This window comes from Rhipicephalus sanguineus, chromosome 2 (genome assembly GCF_013339695.2).
Source record: "Rhipicephalus sanguineus isolate Rsan-2018 chromosome 2, BIME_Rsan_1.4, whole genome shotgun sequence".
NCBI lineage: Eukaryota > Metazoa > Arthropoda > Arachnida > Ixodida > Ixodidae > Rhipicephalus > Rhipicephalus sanguineus.
Window position 1 is genome coordinate 114,098,011 of NC_051177.1, and position 24,510 is coordinate 114,122,520.

At 46.7% G+C, this 24,510-nt stretch overlaps 1 protein-coding gene across 1 annotated transcript in view; it reads left to right on the forward strand.

Moving 5' to 3' along the window:
- The window catches only part of LOC119381807 (adenylate cyclase type 5), a 414,239-nt gene that overhangs the window by 292,103 nt on the left and 97,626 nt on the right, over nt 1–24,510 (forward strand). The window contains exons 3-6 of the mRNA XM_049412571.1: nt 2,618–3,161; nt 10,970–11,196; nt 12,176–12,325; nt 14,239–14,375. Coding sequence (XP_049268528.1) covers nt 2,618–3,161; nt 10,970–11,196; nt 12,176–12,325; nt 14,239–14,375 — 1,058 coding nt within the window. The remainder of the gene's footprint in view (nt 1–2,617; nt 3,162–10,969; nt 11,197–12,175; nt 12,326–14,238; nt 14,376–24,510) is intronic.

The window sequence follows — 24,510 nt, forward strand, 5'->3', positions numbered from 1 at the left end:
TTTTGGATCTTATTCTCTCTTTTAACCTTGCTCAAACTGTAGGAATACCAACTCGTGGCAGTAACACTCTTGATTTGGTCCTTGTGTCAAATCCTGAGAAAATTCAATCATTGTCATCCATCGATGGCCTTAGCGATCATAAGTTGGTAATTTTCAGCCTTGCAGTTTCCATTCCTCCACGACAACTTTCAGTAAAGTACATTCGTGACTACAAAAAAGCAGATTTTTCCCGAATCAATGAGGAAATGGCCATATTTCTTCAACACTTTGAACAATCAGCTCCTAACAGGACTATCGATGAAAACTGGTCTTCGTATAAAGCAAAACTTATCTCGCTAGTAGAATCATATGTACCCTTAGTTTGCATTCGCGGTGATGCCGGGAAACCGTGGTTTAAAATTCATTAAGAAAACTGTGCAATAAGAAAAAGCGATTATTCAGGGAAGCCAAGAACTCCGCTTCAGCATTAAAATGGGAAAAGTATTTCGAGTGTCTGAGTAATTATACTAAATTGCTGAGGAGCACTAAACGGCACTTTACAACAAAGACATACTGGACATCCTTCGAACTAATCCAAAAAAATTTTGGACTTTATTAACTCCCAACCACAGTGGCTCGCATAACATCTCTTTATTAAATCAAGATGGTTCTGTCGTTCCAAAGGAGTTTCGTTCTGACGTTATGAATGCCTACTTCACCTCAGTTTTCACCCACGAACCGGTTGCAAATATTCCTGTTCCGCTGAATCCCAATTTTCCTCAAATGCTACCAGTTAATATTTCGGCAGAAGGAATCTGCAAGCTGATTGATAACTTAAAGATATCTAGTGCCCCTGGGCCTGACAACATATCTGCTAAAATTCTTAAAGGCACAAAAGTAATATCTAGTCGCGTCCTACAAATCATTTTCACGCAGTCTATTTCCAGCGGCCAAATCCCGTCTGAGTGGAAGGTTAGCAGAGTTGTACCAGTGTTCAAGGCAGGAAGCCGCTCCAATACATCTAATTACCGTCCCATCTCGCTAACATGTATTGCATGCAAATTTATTGAGCATATAATTTACTCCCACCTGGCAAAACACCTGGACAATAATTCATTTTTCTTCCCGAACCAACACGGATTTCGATCCGGCTTGTCGTGTGAATCTCAACTTGTTGAATTCTCGACTGACTTGCACTTAAACCTAGACTCATCCTTTGCAACCGATGTCATTTACCTCGATTTCTCTAAGGCTTTTGACCGCGTTCCTCACCAGCGTCTCATGACTAAACTGTCTTGCCTTTCAATTGATCCGCTGATATTGTCATGGATTCACTGCTTTTTAACTGATCGCTCCCAGTACACCGTCATCGAAGGCCATCCATCTGCCGCCACTAACGTTATCTCCGGAGTCCCACAGGGCTCTGTCCTTGGCCCGCTTGTATTCCTAATCTTCATCAATGATCTTCCTGCTCAAATTTCATCAACCATTCGTTTGTTCGCGGATGATTGCGTTCTCTACCGGCGTATCTCTACTATTCACGTTCAGGAATTGCTGCAGGATGACTTAACCTTAATTCAAAACTGGTGCTCGACGTGGCTCATGCAGTTAAACGTTTGAAAATGTAAGTTTATGCACGTGTCCCGTAAGAAATCTAATCTACACTTCCCATACACGACAAACAATACCGCTCTACAACAGGTGGAATCTTATAGGTATTTTGGCGTAGAAATAACAGATAATCTAAATTGGTCTAAGCACATCACGTCACTTTCTGCAAGCGTTTCTAGATCACTAGGTTTCATCAGACGATCACTCACATTTGCTTCGCCCACAGTTAAACTAATGGCATACGAAACTTTTATGCGCACCAAACTTGAATACGCATCCCCTATCTGGAACCCCCATCAAGAGTACCTAATCGAGGCGTTGGAGGCAATACAAAATCGAGCTGCTCGTTTTATAACTTCCAAATATGATTCTAGATTGAGCGTCACTAACATCAAGAGTTCGATTGGTCTAACCCCTTTGGCATCCCGTCGCAAAATAGCAAGTCTTTGCCTTTTCCATAAGCTGTATTATAACTTTCCTCACTTACGCGAGAGCCTAATCCTGCCGCCCATGAGATCATCACGACGTCTGTTTAATTGTCACAGTGTTCAACGCATTCATGGTACAACTAACGCCTTCAACAAATCATTTCTACCGACTGCCATATCGGATTGGAATGTACTTCCTGACGGTATTGTTAATGAGGTAAACTTTGTGAAATTTAAAGATTTATTGTTACAGCACCACTGTCAGGAGGACGAGTAGTAGCCCTGTTCTTTGCGCGTTTATACCTGCCTTCCCATTTTTATGTTATGTTTTTATTGTTTTTCTTGCTTTTTCCCCCTTACTGTATTTTTTTTCTTGTTTTTCCAACAGTATTTATGCCATGTGACCTTGTGACCCGTGGTTACCTATTGTTACCCCCCCCCCCTTATGTAATGCCCCATGAGGGGCCCTTAAGGGTAAATAAATGATGATGATGATGATGACGTCGCCTTCCCGCCCTACCCCCTGAATCCATCACCTCGCAATATTTCTGCTTGGAAATGCAGCTGGCTGCATCGTGTATTTCGGATCTGTTTTTCAGGACAGCACCAGCACTGCTGTAGCGGTACCAACGCCGGCCGGCTTCAGGTCAGTTGCGGGCTCCTTCGATGACGGCGCCGACAACAACAACATTGCCGATGGGACCACTGCGCCGCCGTGCGATGGGGGACCACCCGGTCCCGGAGCAGGCGGAAATGGCCGCGCCGATGGCGGTACCGGCGGAGGCATGCAACAGCACTTCAAGAAAGGCTTCCGGTTCGGCGGATTCACCTTCCCTCGGCTGACCAACAGCTTCCGCGACGACCGGCTGGAGCTCGCCTACCAGCGTTACTCGCACCGACAACGCCGGCGAGCTCTCCTCATAGTCAACCTCATCGACGTGTTCCTCAAGCTCGCCCTTCTTGTGGCCTTCTTCGCCTCCGGATGGGGCGACGACCCGGAAATGACCCAATGCGCCCTGCTGCGCTACCTGCCGTGGGTGCTCGTCAATGTACTCCTCAGCATGCTCACATGTTGGAGGTTTTTCGCCAACAACTATCTGCACTGGGGCGCCGCTCTCATCTGGATTGCCCTCAACGCTCAAGGTGAGCTCTGAGACATTGGTAATGACCGCGGCTTAGATAGTCAGAGAAACGTGACAATAAATAAAGTGCAGGCAGGCTAGCCATGCAACAGTAGAATCAGCTGGCGATTCAAGAAAAAGAAGAAAATGCTCCATCAAGCTGCTTCTGTCTGTGAAAGAAATATTATTACAGCAGAGCTTTTATGCTCGAGGTTGGCTGTTTGTCGTAGATAGAAAGTTGTAATCATCACGAACCGACACGCTCTCTGCTTCACTGTCGTCCTCTTCTTCCTCTTCGGCTTCGCTCCCGGATCTCGTACGCACAGTTCTCGCTCCCGGATCTCGGACGCACAGGATTTGGCCAATTACTCTGGCACATACGTTCTTGCCCGAGGACGGGTTCTTCGTTTTTAGTTAAGCCGAGTAGTGGAGCTTGCTCGATTTCTTTGGCACGTACTCCCTAGGAATCTTTTGCAGCAAAGTTCGAGGTTGGCCGTGCGTCGTATATAGAAAATATATTATGATCATGAACCGGTACGCGCTCTCTTCTCGATTGTCTTCAGCTTCGCTCCAAGAACATGTGCGCCCATTTGTCCGATGTGGCATAAAATAAGTCTGCTGGGCGAGACAACGAGTGCAGAGAGAGATAAAGGGAGAGAAAGAAATAGAAATAAAGGTATAGAAAGAGGGAAAGTTTTTGTGACGGACATTTCTTGATGAAAGCAAGCACAGTCATGTATAGTATAGTATAGCGAGTGTTGGGAAAGAGAGAGGAGAGAGGGTAAAAGCTTAGGCAAGCCAGGACCAGCCAGGCTCCCACCGGTTCTGCTGTTACCCAGCCCTTCGCGACATATGAGAGCTGCGCTAATTTCTTTTACATTACGGAACTGTGTGACTGCAAAAGATTGAGAGGAAAAAAAGAAAGCAGTTACTCAACCTCCACGATGAGTTCATCTGGAGTGACAAACGTACACAGCATTTCTAACCGCAGTGTACCAGGCGGACGCTCCCTTTGCCCAGCTGAGTTTAGTAACAGCCCAGGCCATGCTGTTTTTTCGAAGCTCTGGCTGCCGACACCCCAGTTTTACGAGCTTGTTTAGTGAGAAGGGGTTTATTTCTAGGTGGCCTCATTTAAATCGTTCATAGCGCCGACTGCTAGCTCTGAGCACACGAAGGAACGCTTTTTTTGGGCGTCTGCTAGTTATTAGATGAAACACCTCGCCTCTGCACAGCTCAAGAAAGGAAGTCTTGAAATTTGAAGCTGCAATTATTTACGTGTAGTGCTTGTATCAGTCAGGACAGTATATTACGACAAGGGCCTCCTCACGTAATTGGACAAAGTCAGTAGTATACTGTGTATGCGCTGAGATCATTTCTCTTTAAAGATAGTATGGTGGTCTATTAATGCCATCGTGTGGGTGGGGCAGGCTCGTGAACATATAGTAGGCGAGACACGTATTCTTTACTGGAGGATGGAGGTGGCTTAACGGGCGCAGAGAAGAATGGGCGTTCATTAGTGTGGGCGTTCATTGTGTAGGGTAAGTGTGGGATTAGTGTGGGCGTTCAATAGACACATCTTCGTTCTGTATACATGTCTATCATCATGTGTGTTCGTCTTCATCATCGGTTGTGGGTATTCGGCTGGACTGTGATCTGTGCCTGGGGCGTGGTCGCTTTACCGTGTCTTCAGACCTAAGAAAGGTCGCGTTAACTACTGCGTCACAATATTTTCGTCAGTAAATGAACCTTTCTGGCACACGTGCACGCCAGGCCCGATAAGAAGTGTGACACGACGAAGTGGTACGGAAACGAAACTCGTCGAACGAATGGAAAGTGCTCAGGATAGGCATAAAGCAACGGCCTCAATTCAGCTCTGAACAGTCTTTATCGTTCAAGTTCATTCTTAGTCTTCTTTGGCGCTCTACAAGGGCAGCAATGTACGAGATGCTTAAAACCATGGAGGAAATGAACTACGCCTCTGGCGAAAACATGAGCGTTAGTCGACGTTTCGGAAAACATAGACTATCTTTGTGCATATGGTGTTTCTTCGAGAAAAGCGCTTCTCAGCGCTGACACAGCAAACACTAGGCGCCCCTAATTAACCCCGAAAGACGGGCGCGCTGCGTCGCGCTTCCTATGCTCATCTCCCGCAGCGAGGGAGCACAACCGCATTACTGAACACCGGCGTGCCTAATAAAGCGGGCCGAATGCCGCATGCCTGCGCCGAAATACTTAAGAACGCGTATAACGCCATTTTAAAAAATTACGCTCACGCGTTCGGGCAGCCGAAGTTAATTAGAGCCCTGGCATCCCTTTATCCTTCTTTTTCTTCTTCTCATGCGTATCTATAATAATTGCATGCAGACACTTTGTTTTTCTCTTCGCACAAAATTTGGCCGAATATTCGTGAACTGTACGAATAAACACCTCACCCGTTCAACCCCTCAGCAAATAAACGCCTCACCCTCAACAAGTAAACACCTCAGCCGTTCGTCTGCTAGCTTATACCGCCACCGCCATCTCCCTGGCCACTTCTCTCTTCTATTGCTTTTCAAAATCTTTCCTAACATGATTGTAGCAGGCTGACTGTCCGCGTACAGACTAACCCGCCCCCTCCCTTTCCACCCTCCATATCAAACACCTCGTCTTTTTTTCCCTTTATTCATTTTACGCAATCCGATGGACCTTGAGCGTAGTGGATATAAGTACATATATGAGTACGCCTCCACGCGTGGCCCGACCGCTCCGTGGGACATAATTAGTGGGCGCCCATTAAGTTAGCGATTGCTGGCACTCCATGGATTTAAAAGATTACGTGCCCGGCGAAAATGGCATCGCGTCCAGCAGGAATCGATGAATCGCCTGGTGTATAAAGATAAAAAAAAGCGAAATCACGCGCGATTCGCTTTGTTGTCTTGCCGAGTCATTGACGTTACTCCTTTTCTTTTTTTGCTCTCACATGCGTGTGTTTTTCCTTGTGTGTTTTTTTCTTGCCTTCCTTAACCAAAAGCTTAATTTGTCAGTCGTGCCGCTGTTTTTAGACAGAATAAATAAAGCAAATATATAAATGTCGGAAATAATAGTTCCCAGAGCAGGTCCATCGCTGCCGCGCAGTGGACAGGATTGTTGAGATGCGTCGTCGATTGCCGATTTCACCTCGATTAATCGTTTAATCAATGAGCCACTTCTCGGCGGAGCTGTGAATCGCGCAGTTCTTGTCGTTCGTGGACTCACTGAAAGGAATGAGCCGAGCCCGAGCTTCTTTCTAAGCGACGAACTTGCGTGTTTCGTGCTGGACGTTCTTCGAACGCACTCCTGCAGGCGTACGCACCATCTTGCTTCGCGTTGCTGGTGTTTGCGACGCTTTATTTCGCGTCATTTGCTGGGACGGCACATCTGTGAAACAGTGCTGACGCAACACTTTCGCACATCGCGCATTGCATGTGCCTAACGTTTGTATGAGTACGTTGTATGTGCTTCGGAGAACTCGGGACACCGTTGTGTCGGCAAAAATCAAAATCGCACCAAAGAGAAAATAATACATAAAGAAGATAACGGAAAAGAAGAGCAAGCAGATGCGATTTCCCAGCTTCTATTTCTGACAAACGGGTGTCCTATTGGCTGGCCACTTTCGCAAGAACGACCTAGCCACAATCAGTACTGACTCGCTTCTGCTCTTGCGATCTCCTTTTACCTTAACGACTACTTTGAGGGCACAAACGATGGCTATGCAGCACTGCTTCGGTCACCCCTGTCTAAGATTATGCCAAATAAGAGGCTGGGTCCGAGCTAGTTGGTACACTGACATTATGAAACCGTTAAGCGCACAAAGACGGGAACAAGAAGACGACACACAGAGCGCTACTTCCAACTGATGTTTATTGCAACACAAAAACGCCATATATGTAGTCTCTTCACTCCGAAATGGCTACTGCGCATGTTTGAAAGCTGAGCTATTAGCTTCTCTCTTATTCCTACACTCTCCTCTCCCCCTTTCTTTCTTTTTTTCCCGCTAACGATAACAGGCTTTGTTAGCGCGCGCATGGTAACTGGGCGGTACAGAAAGAGCACTTGAATCACACCAAGCATTTCTTTAACAAGAATCATAAAGGCAAAACCAACAGGGTGAAAAGGTGACGTACCAAAAATGAACACCGGTATTACAGTTGCTGGCCAGCATAAATGAACAGGAATGAAAAACAAATGCGGCTAAACAATGGAAGTCGTCAAAAGGTAAAAACGGTATGAAAACAGAACCTCTTGTAGTGCGAAGTGCCATAATTATTCTTACCATCTAGGACTCCTGTATTTGCATGGAGACTTATCCTTATTTCGGAGCTATTGCATTCCGCCTCTATCGGAACGCCAACGCAGCTGCTGGCAATCGAGCTTCTCCTCGCCTCCTGTAGCCAAGTTATGGGACAATCGCTAGATTTGGAATTCACTTATCGATAGCTGGGTGAAGTTTAAGCGTCGTGTTCGATTTGTGATCAGCTGCGCAGCAGCCTTCTACCAGTAAGAATTTCTGAGGGCATTTCACTTGTGTAGCTGCCCCAGCGAACTGAGGAAAGAGACGAGAGATTGTTTAAACGGTCGTAGAATAGCTCAAATAACGCATAGGGACACAGGCAAGTAAGACGACACTTGCGCTAACTTTCAATTCACGTTTATTATTATTTTTTTGGAACGACAACATATATACGTACAAACAATTGGTCATGCGCCAATAGCAAAACATAATCAACATTCAACTTTCCCACTTGCAGCTCTTATACCAGCAAACTATCTTCCTTATCCGACAGGGAAAAAGACGGGTGGCTAATGCACTTATCTGCCAATCTTGCAAAGAAAAGAGCTTAGGCTATTTCTTTAGCTGTTTGATTCCCGTGTTGAAATTCAAAAGGACAGACTGATGGGCTAGTTGGTATTGCATAACTCAGAACAGTAGTCCAAAGAATCACACAGCGCTGTGTCCCGTCTTTACCTGTCGCTGTCCGTGTGATTCTTTGCGCTGCCGTTCTGAGATGTGTGGAAATTGTTGCATTCGTACCAAGTATCTCGGCTTTCCATACTACTGCTGTTTAAGCGGGTAACATGCAGCGTTCACGGAGGAGACATCGACGCGTTCTGAACCGGTCGTTATAAGTTAAGCTCGTTCTTTAGCGGTGTACATGGCGAGCGATACACTGTTAATACCATAGAGAGCAAGCGGCGACGCTAGTTGCAAGTAACCTGATATTAATACCGCCAAGACGTTTAATAGTTCACTGAAGACGTCTTCATTGATCGCTATCTCTCCGGGAAGGACTTCGAAAGCAGACGCTCCTCGGAATTGTCTAAATTCGGGAAAACATCGGTGAAAGCAGCTAGACGTTTAAGTGCCTGCAAAACTAATAACTGCGCTGTCTGGAACCTACGCTGTCTGGTTTTTAATGGCAGATTTCTGAAGCAGTTCGTAGATGGACACTCACAACAGTAGTACGAACAGTACGAACAGGCGACCCGGTGATCGAGGTTGTCACGTCCTGTGTCCTCAACGTGACCGAACAAGCATGTCTACTCTATATTTGCCTTCGAAATCACAAATACTCTTTAACGTTACCCTGATTAGATTGGCACTTTCTTCTGAGCGGTAACTTTAAGACACATCATCGGCCACACAATATGCACTGGCAGGACACTTGTGCCATTTAAAGACCAATCCCTTGTGTCTCCGTTGTTTGTATCCAACAAAGAAGGATATCTTTTCACCTGTACGGCGTGTAACTTGCGTCATGGGTAAGCGCTTTGCTTCAAGCAACACATGTTTCAGCTTTCTATCAAGACTTTGGTCTGAAGGTTAGCTTATATGTTGAATAATATAGCGTATTTCGTGTATTGCGTGTGAGCTGTATAGACGCGACGTGCGTTCTGCATACTTTAATAAAAATTTAGCGCAAAATAACACAAGGACGGGAAGGGAGGACACAACACGTGCGCTGACTTTCAACGAATTTGTTGAAAGTTAGCGCACATGTTGTGGCCCCCCTTCTCGTCCTTGTGTCATTTCGCGATAAATTTTTTCTAATGTCTTACCAACAAGGCCGAACTTCTCCCCTTGTTCTGCATACTGTTTTGATCTATGCCGTCTGGAGCAGTATGCTGGTCAGGCCAGCAAGCTCACGTCTTCAAGATATGTTAAACACCTCTATCTGTGTATTTGTACGGTGCGGTATTCATAAAAATTAGCATTCACTATTAGTGCTATCCGCTTAACGTCAAGTGATATGTCTTCAGTTTATGTAGTGAGTCCCACGTGACCATGTGATAATCCTGAAAGTCCTGTGCCATTTTTCTTTTACTGCTTCAAATGGAGGTGAACAGCCTCACAAACACCTGTGGTGATAGTGATGAGGTACCCTGCAAAATTGTGTCTGCAGGCTGTCGTACATCAAATGAACATACAACTTGTTCAAAGAAAACAGCAAACAAAACAAAACAAAATGTGCCTCTGTTAGTCATCTATTGATCAATTTTGTCCTACAAAGGTCCACCACTAAATTCATTATCGTCCCGTCCCGTCCCCCCCCCCCCCCCAAAAAAAAAAAACTTGTACCGCAATAAACCTTCTCATGCCCGAAGCGGCGCTTCAGGACTCTGAAGCATCATTTCTTATATTCGGAAAAATTTGTCGGCAAGGCGCACGAAGTATACATGAAAGGGATCTAAAGCTTGTAAGCAGTGCATTGCACACATTGTTCGAGTATGAGATTGTTAGAGAAAATCAAGTTATTACCTTTCGTTGACAATGCCGAGCCAATGCGATTACTACTAGCACGCGTATCGTTCATTATGTAGCGGAATTTGCATGGAGAAACGCTGTTTGGTTATAATTCACGTGCAAGCGGACTCCAACATATTTCAGGCTAAAGCAATACGGCAGTCTTGTGCGCTACAAACACAATAACGTCGTATTATCTCAAACAGTGGAATATAGCGCGGTTGCTTTGTTCCGGAACCCGCCTGTAACCGCGGCCGCTAATTAAGAAGGTTAGGAGAAAAAAAAATGAGCACGAGCAGTCCATTAATCGTGGCTTGCTTTGTGAGAAGGCGCCAGAGGGACGGCTTTCTTTTAAAAGTTTTTTTTTTTAGTTGAAAGCAATCACCATTAAACTAGTCGCAGGGCGCGCTCGCGCTGTACGCTCATCAGCGACTACAGTACACTTCTGTTGCTTGCCCTATCAAACTCGTTGACCTAATTCTACATTACCCTACATTGCGCAGCTCTTCTACTTCCACTAACTAAAAAAAGAAGCAGTGCATTTATATTTATTTTGCTTAAAATTATGTTCGTGCTTTAAATACGGAAATCATTAGGGCATGCGCTCTTTACCTCAGTGAGGGGATTCCGCACTTCCGCATTCATTGAACAGAGAGCAAAGTGAAGTGCGCGGTAGTTAGGTAAAGCACACTTGACCCTTATTATCTTGAAATGGAATAAAATATAATAAAACAAAATAAATCCGTCTCTGCCGTTTCTTTCACTTTCCCTTGCTTAACTGAATGCTTTAAATAGACAGCGTCTTTAGGACATTGTTTGCAGTCAATGCAATGCGAACGCTGAATTCAATCACACTCTACCGGCCTCTAGATGAGCTTTCCAGGTGTATATCAACGAAAGATGATTATTCTGAAACGTAAGAACCTGTTACTCCGGTTCATTCACAAGGGTATCTGCCTGCTAATCCATCTCCCTCGTTTCCCCGAAGTTGATATAACACTTTCTATCATTTTTTTTCATTTTTTAATTTATTGTTTCCCGGCCGCTTAACCCCTCTCCTGTCACTGCAGGCAACGGCAACTTCGGCGTCACGTCTGGAGAGCTGCGCTTCGAGCCCGGCGGCGATGTGTCTGGCGATACGGTGTGGCACGTGATGTTCACCGTGTTCGTGACCTATGCCATGCTGCCGCTGCCGCTCAAGTGGTGCATCGTGTGCGGCGTGCTGGCGTCGGTCGTCAACCTCGTCGTCAGCAGCGTCTACCGCGCAGAGCTCGACCAGCCAGTCTTCGAGCGCATGGTAAGGGCTCTTTCCCTTTCCACATCCCATGCGCGTGACTGTCTGACCGTCCATCGAGCTGGCTACAGGAACAAAATGCTCGGGCGTGCTTCGATTTAGCTGACGTGACACCACGTCTTCGCGCTGTCGAACGTGCTGGACGGCTTTCTGCTATTTTCATCATTTGCATCTCTCCATGGAGGGTGCTTAGCTATTGTAGCGTGCCCGTCTTCCGCCTCTCCTGCATATCATCCGTCATCTGTTGCTGTGTGATTTCATTCGCTGTTCCTTTATTGATGAAGTATTGCTAAAGTGGAAGATTTAAGTACGACATCAATTGCTGTCCTGCATAATGAGCAAATTTGAACAGACTTACACATAGCAACCACGACATGATAGACTACTACTACTACTACTACTACTACTACTACTACTACTACTACTACTACTACTACTACTACTACTACTACTACTACTACTACTACTACTACTACTACTACTGCTACCACCACCACCACCACCACCACCACCACCACCACCACAACCACCACCACCACCACCACTACTGGGGCTGCTGCTGTTACTACTATAGCTTTATTACTGATGTAAAGATAGCGGATATCTGATGATACTTCACACAATATTGCGAATTTTGTTGGGCGGCTACATGCCACGAAAGTGATAAAGCAATGAAACTGATCGAGGTCTGAAAGTAAAGAGAACGTATTAAAAATTTCAGGACACACAATTGCAAAAGTTCCTGGGAGGTTGCTATCGTTATTATGCGCGTGCGTTCGGGCGTGTGTTGGGTAAACAGTTTGCTGCGCAAATATGCAGTGTTGTTCCTATGTGTGTCTGTCTTGATTTGTTGAAAAGACAGTGCTGCTGAGGTTCACCACATTGTCACATATCGGTAGCACAGAGTGAGCTTTCAATACTAGATAGATTTTTCCCAATAGCTATGTAACATTCTTTTTTCTCACTTCTGATCTCTTTGCAGATATTGACCAATTCCTGTTTGTATCTGTGCATCAACTTCGTCAGCATGTACACAAAGTATTTGACGGATAGAGCTCAACGCAATGCCTTCTTGGAAACGAGGCGATCCATCGAGACTCGCTACCGCACAGAGAAAGAGATCAAAAAGCAGGTAAGCTGACTATTCCACCACACAATCTGATGTTTTCCTGCAACAGTTATAGTGGTGGTGCAGAACACAGTAGCCTTACACGCAGGCTTCATTTCAGTTGTTGCGAGTCTCTTGTACTTGTGGTAGGAAGGTATCAACAGCATTTGCATGGGCCGTGTAGCCTTGTCAGAAGCCAACTGCGTGTACTACGGAGGCGTCAAAAGAGAAAGGAGGCTGGGAAATAGGAGGGGGCGCGGGGCCAATTTTCCAGAGCTTCAGCCATGCTTGCAGAGCGAGCATTCTTCTAGTTTTTGACAGCCCAACATCGCGCCATGGCATGTGCCAATGTTTGATCAAAGGATCCATCGGTCAATAACACATCCTGCTCTAATAAATGATCACCTCTGTTGCTAACCCTAGGTCATCAAGGTGCACTTGTAGCGACGGCAAGTGCGCAATTATATATGCGCTAGAGGCACCGTGTGCAAGAGGGGCCGGCGCTTGCTATCCATAATTGCTTCCGGAAACAACTTTAGGGGAATCATAATATTTTCCTTCTTTTTTTTAATTTTGAAAGCCTCGACAATTTAATCTAGTGCTCAGTGGCCAGAGGTTTAGGGTTGTTATTCACCAAATACACAATCTATGCGCGCATGAAGTTTGACGTGTCGCGTGCTAAAGCACATGACGATGTAAGTAACCGGGAAGTGCCGTCTGTATCAAATTAAATTGAAGGTTAACCAGCTCACCCAAATCATGTTATCGCTTAGAACAGGTAATTTCAATTTTTCATTTTATTACTGAGCATTTTGTTTCCGTTTGTTTGGCCTAGCTGCAATGGACCACCAATCTGTGCATTCGCCCTGCAAACGACAAGCTTCGAATTACTTTGACTGATTTGCGGAAGCCGCGGCGCTTCTAAAACGCGACACAAACACACTCTCACAGCAATCTTCGTTGTCCTCAGTCGCCACAGTACCGCTGCATTCTGTGCGTTCGACTGAAGCGGCCCTTTCACAGACCCTAATAAATTAGCATACTTGAAAAACACTTAACAGGTGAAGCTAGGGTCCTCTCTACCTGACCTCCTGTGAGCCACCATTCCTCTTGTCCTCCTCTGTATTTCTCGGCTTCCTACTAATGTTTCTTCTTTCGGGGAACCCGACCGACTTACGGAGGCACAAGCTTCTCTAAAAGGCTTCCTGACTTGCTCGCTCCGTCATCAACTGCTTTCAGCGTGGTAGTACAATTATATGCATAAACGTAATTTGATAGCATCTACCAGAGGTCGAGAACCTCTATCACACTCTCCTCACTAATGACTCGCTCATATACCGTGTTTTGGCCCTCCATGTGGGTTTTAGACTTGTAACACCATCACTGTATGTTTAATTTCGAAATCAGTTGATCGTCATAGTGACAGAAGGTGTGCATTTTTCCAATGCAAAAAATGGTTACCTATTAATGCAACCATGATTCAGTTAAAAACAAACAGACGAAATTGTGCAATTTGGGCTCAGTGAGGTATTATGTCACTGGTTTGGCAGCTGTGCTGAGTAGATATTTATCAAAATATGGCGGTAACATTCCGTACAGCAGCTGGATCAGTATATAATGGTAGTACAAAATAAGACCTCATTAATCTGGCAGGCTTTCACACCGCTGAAGAAACAGGTAAATGCGTGCATGAAAGGATCTGAGGGATCCAATGAAGGCCAGAATCATTCCGCGAAGTTAGCTCTAGATCCTCATGCGTGCTGTATGCTGCGAGAGCACCTTATGCTCCTGCTAAAATAGCCAGCACTGGTTCTTGTGCAGTGACCTAGTAATGTGTAGCGCTTGCATTCTCCCAGAGTGACAGTATAGTATACAATAAGCTTGTTCATCGCGGAACTGACCAGGGCGCATCACCCGGTTGTCCTTTATAATCGCAGGAGAGCTTGTTGCTGTCCTTGCTTCCTCGCTTCGTGGCGCAAGAGATCATCAAGGACATATCGAACGAAGAAGACCACAGGAAGTTCTTCACTTCTCAGTTTCACAAGATCTATATCCATTGCTACGACAACGTGAGGTAAGCCGCGTATATCAGATTGCGGGACTTAATAAGCGGTTTCACAATCTTGACGCGTCGTCTCCTGTCATGCGGCCTTCAAAATCCCATTTTTGTTCACAAAGAGTAAGGTCACCAACACTGTTTATGAACTACGACTTCGTTCGAGGCATTCAAGCGCTCATTTTAAGATCGGAGCTGTTTAAACCTAAAATTAGGCCCCGGATCGTATAGAAACTCACCGAGCTCTCACGCGCGAGCGGAGCGCGTTGCCTAGCAACCCACGAGCCGAAGGCAAGCGTCGTAAATCAGACTTACAGCCCCACTGTTCTATTTCTCCATTATCTCACTTTGTGGAGCGATGCTGTGTTAAACTATTTGTGAGTGCTCTGTAAGACATAGTAAAGGTGTCGTTGCGTCATTAAACCGGGCATGCACAATTTCGTGAAAACCTGTCCCATGCCATTCGCAGCTAATCAAGAGGCATCGCTTCCGGCTGCTGTCTCCTGGGAGTGACGGGTGTGGCATTGGCGCACTTAGTTTTGCGTGTTCGTGAGCTCTCGCGTATTGTTACTTGTGTTACCGCAGCAGGCTTCTCTCATTAAATGAGGATGCACGCACGGCAGGGGCGTAGCCAGAGGGGGGGGGGAGTTGAAACCCCCCCAAAATCACTCGATTTTGTTATGTGTATATGTGTATATATACACGCGCACATACAAACGCACGCACGAACATACGAAACTGATGGTTGGAATGTAGAGACACTCGTTCGACCTCCTGTTGCGAAGGAGGTAAGGTGAGGTTCTGTGTGAGAAGGATATCGGCGTAAGGGTCAGAGTACATCGTGTATCGTAGAATAAATAACTGCGCAAAAAGGTTAAATTACGGATCGTGTGCTTGGGGAGAGAAGGAAGAGGCGAAAATATCTGTAGGGCATTTTTATTGGAAATGACCTGGAGCGACAGCACATTTGGCGGATGCAAGTATGGCCTGCTGGTGTGGGTTTCATGTACCGAAAGGTGGGGATAGTAGATAGCGTAGCCGCAGGAACTCCGAGGAGCTACGATTGAGGCATCCGGGTAGGGGACTCCTTGTGTAGAAAAAGGAGGGGAATGATGCTGCGCGGCCGCGTGACCATGACCGGGATGCAGAACGGGGAACATGTTGAACGGGAGGGGAAAGATACGAAGCAAGGATGCATGCTTGGGAAGGCAGGGTGGGAACCGGAACTGGAATGTTTGGGATGCCCACTTGTCGGATAGCCATTGACTCTCACGGCTAATAGAAAGATGGGAAATCTGAGAGTCGTGGAGTAGTAAAAACGAGAGAACGTAGTGGTTGGAAGGGGCCAGTGCCAAAGAGCTTAGCTGTGGAGGTAGTGGTAGGGAGGTTGAGAGCTGCCTTGTAGAGGCCCAACAGAGCTATTTCGAGGGTGCTAAGTTGGGTTTGCTTGAATTGAACGTAATGTACAAAGTACAGGAACTTATACAGGGCGAGCGCATGGGCAACCCGGCATGCATGAGCCTCGTAGAAACTCGACTACCGAGTGACAACGCGTTGCAGAAGGTGAGTTACCGAGTGGCAGGTCCTGACAGCGTGATGGAGGACCTGCGCGTCTTGGCAGCATGCAAAGGGAAGCCAAGAAGTTTGCATGACAGATGGGAGAGCCAGAATGATGTAGAGAGGTGAGGGCGCTGTGGGAGCGCTGGTAAGCGGAGCAATGAAGCAAAATCAGCTCAGATTTCTCCGGAGTAGGGACATGCTAGCAGTGGTAAGAAAGAAAGCGATAAGATTGAGTTAACGTTGTAATGTGTCCTGCACTTGGCCGGGAGACCCAGACGTACACCAGAGTGATGTCATCGGCATATAACACATGATGGAAGTCCGGAATTTGGGATAGGGGGGGGGGGGGCAAGAGGGGCCATAGCCATATTAAATAGTGTAGGAGATAGTAGGGCACCTTGAGAAGTGCTGTGGGTGAGGGAGTGCGTGTTGGGCAGAAGAGTATCGCTAATAAAGCGAGCTACTCAATTAGAACGAAAGGACCGGATGTAAGAATACATGCGGTATCCACATGAAAGGGAGGAGAGCTGAGCCAATATGTGGTCATAACATCCACCATCGAATGCCTTATGGAAATGAACAGTTACAAGAGCATGAATCTGGCTGCGAAAAGGTGAGAGATAAGTGTGCTGGAGAACGAGCAACATGTCCTTCGCACAGACGCGGCTTCGGAAGCCGATAAGGGAATGGGGAAAGAACGTTCTCGCCTCAGTAAAATCAGAGAGGCGAAAGCTAGTCGGGGTCATTCGCTCAAGGGTCTTGTCAACACACGATGTCATAGATACAGGGCGAATGTTAGAGAGGGATGGAGGCTTGCCCGGCTTCGGAATCATCCAGTTGAGACAGATGTCGAAGACCTCGGCAGACAGCCACTGTCCCATGCTTCGTTGAATGTTTGCAGGAGGAATTCTTTAGCATTGTCGGGAAGACTGCGGAGTGTAGTATATGTGATGTCATCGTCGCTGGGACCCGAGCGATGAGAATGAGTGGCCATGGTAGCTTCAAGCTCCCTTAGAGAGAATGGGTGGTCCAGGCCTGGGTTAGCATCGCCACAGTAAGCTGCGTAGGAAGGTGTGAAGGGGGGCGGGAGATACAGAGGTTAAATTGTTGAAGACATCAGGTGGAGTGCCGTGAGTGAGCGCTTTAGCTAAGGTGAGAGCAAGGGCAGGCTTAGTGCCTAGGAGAGACCTGAAGAGAGACCATGTGTATCGCGAGTACACAAAGAGAGAGCCCTGAGCACCTTTGCACAGAAACCCAACGTGTTCTTCAGGTACGTGGACGATTGTTTCTGCCTTATAAAGAAATCGCAAGTCACCAACCTAATCAGCCATCTAAACTCCATAGAACCGGACATTCAGTTCACTTGTGAGCGCGAAAAAGACGGATCCCTTCCATTCCTTGATTTACTAATCAAGCGAGTGGGAGAATTCCCTACGTCTCTCAGTCTACCGCAAACCTACGCATACAGACCGCTACCTGCACTTTAATTCAAATCACACTGCAAGCCACAAAACATCAGTAGTCAACACTTTGGTGAGAAGAACGGAAACGCATTGCACGTTAGAATCAGACAGAAGGAAAGAAAGAAACACCGTGTTCAACGAACTCCAAAAAAAAAAAAAACGGCTACCCGCCCCATTTCATTCGGAAAGCAATCCGGCAACAAAAAAGAAAAGTACTTCCAACGGATCCGCGAGCGTCGCCGCCTTCCCAGAAGCGAATCTCTCTCCCCTACGTGAAAGGCATAAGTGATGCCATAAGCAGACTCCTAAAGAAGGAAGGCATAACGGTCGCACACAAATCAACCAACACAATAAATCTTCTTCTACCAAAACCCAGGGACCTTCCACGAAGAGAAAGAGCGCAAGGCGTCGTCTACACAATCAAGTTTTCCGACTGCCAGGCCGCATACATTGGCGAAACAAAAAACTTTACCGAAAGAATTAAACAGTACAAAAACGACGTCAGGACGTTCTCAAGACAACGGAACCCCCTTGCAGAACACTCGGAAGATGCCGACCATAAGATTGACTTTGAAAAAACCGAAACCCTAACAACAGAAACTAACCAACAAAACGGCTGTTATTGGAGTCGTGGTTCATTCAAAACATTGAAGGCAACTTAAACCGATGCAAAGGAAACCTGCCGTCAGTATACATTCACGGACTAGCTACAGCAAGAAAAACTAATTCAAACAAAGTCGCAAGTGAGCAAAACCGTCCCCGGCCGCCCCCAGCCCATCAATCCCACGCAACCACTCCAACCGCGGCAACCGCAACCCCCTCAACACTCTCACCACCAAAGAAGACGGGCCTTCCCTCCTTCTCCCCAGCTGGTTCGGAAGAGAAGTTAAGAGTTGCACCTCGACATTTGCGCTGTCACTCCCCCTGAAGAAGGAATCGAGTTGATTCCGAAACGTCGGGAAATCAACACATTTTTGGTTGGAGCCCTTTGAAAGTCTTAATCAACCATGCTTTGTAATTGACTTGTCTTATAAAAAAACAATGAAAAAAGATAAAATGAAAGAAAAGAGATGCTGAAGGTAACAAAGACACGCCTGTGAGTTAACTGCTTTTCTTTTCTTCCATCCTCTTGTAGTATTAAAAAGAACAACCGCAACATGAAACAAGGTAAACGCTCGGCTTTACGCCCTTAGCTGCCTAAGTGTCCGTGTTTCTGCGCTGCTAGCATAATAAGTCAATTAATAATTACGTCGTAACTGACTTACCACGTGCGGGTGTTACGGTCGTCACCTACAGTATCACACCAGCCTTAAATTTTTCACGACGTTAAAATTCAATCCATAAATGTCAGTGCTGTGCAAAGTAAGCTATGTATACTAGTTCGCCTTCTCAAGCATGGAACGCATTAGCAGAAACAAAAAAAAACAAAAAGAAAGCACCACCAAATTAAAAGGAGTCTCTAAAAGCCATTTAAGAAAACCTGAATTTCGGCGAGATCGTCCATAGCTGATTTTGTCTGTGGCTGAGGCCCTGTTGCAAAAAACCAAGCAGTCGATGTTCGGAAATGTTAGCACGCCAGAAAAGAGAACGGTCAAACCTGTTGTCGTACCATACGTACATAAGGTTGCGCACCATGTGAGAAAGGTGGCGAACCGTCATAAGGTGCCATTAGTGTTCTCCGCTCCGGAGAAGCTTGCTCAGTTTTGCTCGCGTGTTTCTCCTGATGGGAAGAAAAGTGGTTGCCGGAAAAGACACGGTAGAAAGTTTGTTTATTGTTGTGCGGGGGTCATCCATGAAATCCCCTTGATCTGCGGCAAGGCGTATATAGGCCAGACGGGTCGTTTTATTAATGACCGGGCGGGGGAGCATTCACGGGCTGTTAAGACTGGGAGTATTAATTCAGCTGAGCATTGCACAAGTTGCGAGGCATGTTAGCCGAAACTAAGTGAGATAATGATTATGGGCAGAGACAAGATGAAACGTGAGTTACTGGAAACGTTTCATATCAGGAAGAGAGGGGGTAGGTGTGTCAGTGACACATCGGTAAAGCTTTGGAAGGCAGAAACTGAATATCTTGATCATTTTTACTGCAGTGAAAACGTGTTGGTGACAATGCATTTGATTTTCTGCGAACGTGTGTTTTCTGCATATATTTGCTCGCGAAGCCGCAAATAAAGTTAAATGAAAGTAGCGCCCGTCCTGTCTCTCTCGTTCTGGTGAATTGTCTTCTTTTTCCGCACGAAATTTCCCATCATCTGAGAGCCATGACTTCATAAACACATGCACCGGAGCTCTTCAACCAAGTTTTACACAGGCGTGTGATCGATCGCTTTTCAGTGTGGCAGCTTCCCATGTTCAGTAATTCTTCCGACTTAAAATTATCTTCCAAAAATACGTCGACAGGAATTCACAACAAATAGTCCGTAAGAAGGCAATAACAATGCGCCCTGATGCTATAACCGCGATTTTTTTCCCTGCATGAATTTTCCTTAAATCTCGTCGTACGTCGTTGTAGAATTCATTACATCACTCACGCTGTGTGGTGCGCAATTTGTAACATCCTTGTTTGCTCGTCTTTTTATAAAATAAGAGGAAGACGCTTGCTCGGTAATTATGGTCGAACGCTCTACGTTTGGCAGTTATGGGATCAAGTCCCTGTCAGAACAGTCATTCTACTAATGTGCACTCTAAAAATATCGTATAAAAGTGCAACAACATCATTATACTTGAGCTTACCTACATTTTAAATTAAACCCTTCTCGCAAAAAACACAAGGGGGCAGCGGAAGCGGTGCTACAGCGTCCCGAAGAGGAAATTCTGCTAATTTAGAAAATGAGAGGGCAGCGGCTAAATTAGTATTTTAGCAGCTACCGTGGTTGTGTTGCAATTTAGTTACGCGGATATTAACATTTTATTAACTAGGGCTGCGCGACTACTTGGACTGTCTAGACGTTGATTTCGCACTTGTGCCTTTGCAATTGCATTTTCCCAACTCCTAAACACGTTAATGTAATTGAATGTTAAGCAAGATGTTCGAGCATGACTGGTTGAGATAAATTAGTGTGAATCTGAGACAGCAAGGAACACATGGAAGGAGACAAGGACAAGCATATAATCAAAAGGCCCGCTAAAAAATCTTCGTTCCTGTGTGTTCCGAAACGTGAGGCCAATCGTGAATGTCGGCCTGAAGCACTCAGGCTCTATGCGTTCTAACTACCGAGTCATATCGCACCTATTCCGCATACCCGGATGCATTTGCGCCTGCAGTATAGAGCAGTGTCGTGGAGTTAGGCAGCAATAACCGGCCACTTACGGATCGACCATGCCGCATCTACGGCGCGGGCATGGCCGCTTAGAGCACTGCATGCATAAACTCCACATTGGGCCAGCGACCACGAACTAACTGCGTAACCTGCATGCCAGTGCAGAACGGCACCATTAGGCGATCTCCGCCCAGAAGGGGGGGTCTACAAATTTCATCACACGTTCTGGTACTTATGTACTGCTGGTCATTTTTTAAGCTATGGTGTACTGGAATGGGGCAATGTGTCGTCTGGCGCCAAAACGTGGCTCTTTTTGCGATGACGGCCTGCGGTGCCAGACACACCGTACTACTGGGTCGCCATCTGCAGCTGCGCCCTGAAGTGATTTATGATGAGCGGAGATAAAAATTACACCATATCCCGCTAAAGGGGACCGTGAGGCGATGCGAAGCCGGAGCACTTGCACGATCGCGTTTCGTTGACGTTCGTTGGGCATGCTACCGACCTCGGGCATACTACCGACCTCGCGTTGTGGAGGGCGAAGAGAAACGCTACGCGCGCCGTGTCATCCCTCTAGCTTGGCCGTTAAATCTCACAGGGCGAGCGGTAGAGTGTACTAGAATATTCTACGAGCGGGGAACGCGTTCGACAGGCGCGCAAGAGTGGGGGAGTGGAGAGGGAAGCGGGAGCGGAGGTTGAGAGGGGAAGTGGAGAGCGGAGAGGGGGAGTGGAGTTGTGTGGAGAGGAGATGTGTGGAGGGGGGTTGCGCATGCGCAGTAAGGGTGGTCATGCCGCACACCACTACCACCACCGGATTCAACTCCGTCGTGAGATGCTTGGCATCTAAGAGCCTCCGAGATCAGTAGCTGCACTTGCCGCGCTGGTCGTGCGAGGTACGGGGGAAGCTCGTCGATTGCTGCCGACTGTTTCTCATAACGCGTTAGCGAATTTTAGAGCGCAGCTCTTAGGCGCCCTTTCCGGCGTTGAGCGCCGTCGGCGTCGTCGTAACCGGCAGAGCGAACGAGGGCGGAACAGAGCGAACGCTGAATCTGTCGATATCACGAGCCACTGGCCTCTAACCTCCTTTTCTTGTACCGCCAGGCGCGGTGGCCCTCGGTCGGAGCTGGTGTGCATGCAGGGCTGGCAGGTGCACTGCGGCTGGCCTCGCTTGTCGTAGCGGGACTATCGGTCAACAGGGCTTGTTGCTAAGCTAGTTGGTTCATTACTTGAGGAAAAACTGGTATGACACAAAGATGACGGGAACGAAGTGAAGACACGAACTGAACACGAACTGACTGGTATGACACATAGAAGACAGAGGCGAAGCGAAGACACGAAGCGACGTTAGAGTGTACTGTAGCGACGTGGCGCCCGTGTCTGTCGGTTCGTGTCTTCGTTTTGTCCTCGTCTTCTTGTGTCATATCAGTTTTACCGCAAGGGCTATCGCGTTTCGCTTAGTTCGCGACGCCTGCAATGCACAGAGTGATGTACGTAGCACTCGAGCGCTCGCAGTTTCTGTGGCAAAACGTAACGAATGTTACATTGCTGCAACTGCGGATAGCGAAAACTTCAAACAGTTTGCGTTGTCCCAACATGAAAGGTACATCCATTATTTTAGAGCGCAGCTCTTATGCGCCTGTTCCTGCGCTGAGCTGCGTCGGTGTCGTCATAACCGGTAGAGCGAACGATATCGAAAGAAAGCGAACGCGGAGCGCGGCAGAGGATGAAAGACGGCGATAGCGAGGAAAGCACGAGAAGGAGAAAACGACAGTGGTGAGACGACAGGGGTCCACGGCGGCCACCCACGGCGCACAAGTCGGTCTTGCGCCCCGTCGTGCAGTCGCCGATGACGTCATCAATAAGATATGCTGCGAGGCCGTGCACCGATACCATATATGGAAATAAAGCACTGCATCAACACAGGCCTGTCTGCGGCGGCTGTTGTGGAAACCGCCCACGCGCTGCCTTCCGCGGTCTCCTTGTTAGCGAGGCAGCCGCATTACGCTCCGTCTGCGGCGCTTGATGTGAAACGGGTTGCACGAAATTGTCTGCGCCAGTCACGTTGCTCACGGCGTTCTGTTCTTAATGTAAACCATGTGCCTATATACAATAACGTCTCAGCTGTTAGTGACTGTATACTTCCAGCCCACCGCGCTTACCGAATACGCGTACGTCGTGCACTTCCTGAGCCTCGCATTTATTTATTTATTTATTTATTTATTTATTTATGATGCCTCAAAGGCCCCTAAAGGAAGAGGTTTTACATGTGGGGTGGGCATATCTACAAAAAAATCACAGCATATCCACGGAGTGAATGATGATGAGTCGGCGAAGCTGCGGAGGTTCATAGGTAAACCGTGAATCTTCCGTGAATTCTGCCCAACCGACGTGAGATCGGGCGCGTTTATACTAAAGGTTCGAGGAGTTATGACGACTTGCAGCTCACTTTAATTTTACATGTACGATGTGAATTTTCATTGTTTAGAAAACCATTGCTTTAGAAAAATCTGGCGTCTTTCGTTAAGCAGCTGGCGTCTTTTCGTTTTGCTTTAGAAACATCTGGCGTTTTTTTTGTTTATTTCATCAATCAACGGCGTTTTGAACAAAATTTTTATTGTTTAATCACGCACAGGAGAAATCTCACCAGGCACTACCTTGGAGGTAAACAATGGCTGCTAATGGGAATGAGAGACAGAAGTCGGCTTTTAGCTAACACTTACACTTCTACTTCTACTAACGTTTCCTACTGGAACATTGCAATGGCTGCTAATGGGGAATGAGAGACAGAAGAATTCGGCTTTTAGTTAAAGCGCACGCTGCGAATTTTTTATTGTTCAACAACGCACAGGAAAAATCTCCCACCGGCACCACCTTGGAGGTCAAAGCGTAAGACTTGTTACGGACTACGACTACTACTACTGCTACTACTACGACGACGACGACTACGAGGGACGAACGGGTGCCGCCTTAAGGAGCTTCGCCCCTAAAACAATTCTTCTATGATGCGTTTAAAGATGGCTAAGTCGGAATGAAGCACTGCCTTGATGGGAAGGTCATTCTAGTCCCTTGATGTCAGGTTGAAGATGAGGAGGCATGAGAGACAGTCTGAGCCTGAGGGGGTTATTCGGTCTTTTCGTGGTTGATCCGGATTGAGTGACGATGTGCGGGAGTAATGAGATCGGCTTGGGGTGACTTGTGAAAGAACTTATGAAAGAGAGAAAGGCGGGCGACTCGGCGCCGTGATAAAAGGCTGAGAAGGTTGGCTTGGGATTTGAGTTTCGATGAGCTACAGTTGTAGGAACAGTCCGAAAAAATGAAACGTACGGAACGGTTATGTACTGATTGAAGCATGGTAATGTGGTTATGTTGGTATGGGTCTCACAAGGCACATTCAAATTCGAGCTTCGGCCTTACTAAGGAACAGTAGGTTAGAAGTTTGACTGAGTGGGGTGCTTATCGGATACAACGCCGCAGGAAACCAAGAACGCGATTAGCAGAATTGGTTATGCTGGTTATGTGGGTGTGCCATGATAGGTCAGCAGTTAGATTAATTCCTAGATACTTGTAGGGGTTAACAGCGGATATTAAAGGGGCACATATAATACAATGGCGAACAGGGTATAATCTCTTAGGATGAAAAGTGAGAAGGAAGGCTTTTGATGCGTTCAATGACATGAGCCACTTGCGGCACCAATCTTCAATTTGACTGATGTCAGATTATAGGGATAGAACATCGTTATTATTGGTTATAGGGCGGTATAGCACGCAGTCGTCTGCAAACAATCGAATTCCGGAAGAAATGTTAGTTGTAAGATCGTTAATGTATATTAGAAAGAGCAGGGGTCCAAGGACTGCTCCCTGAGGAAC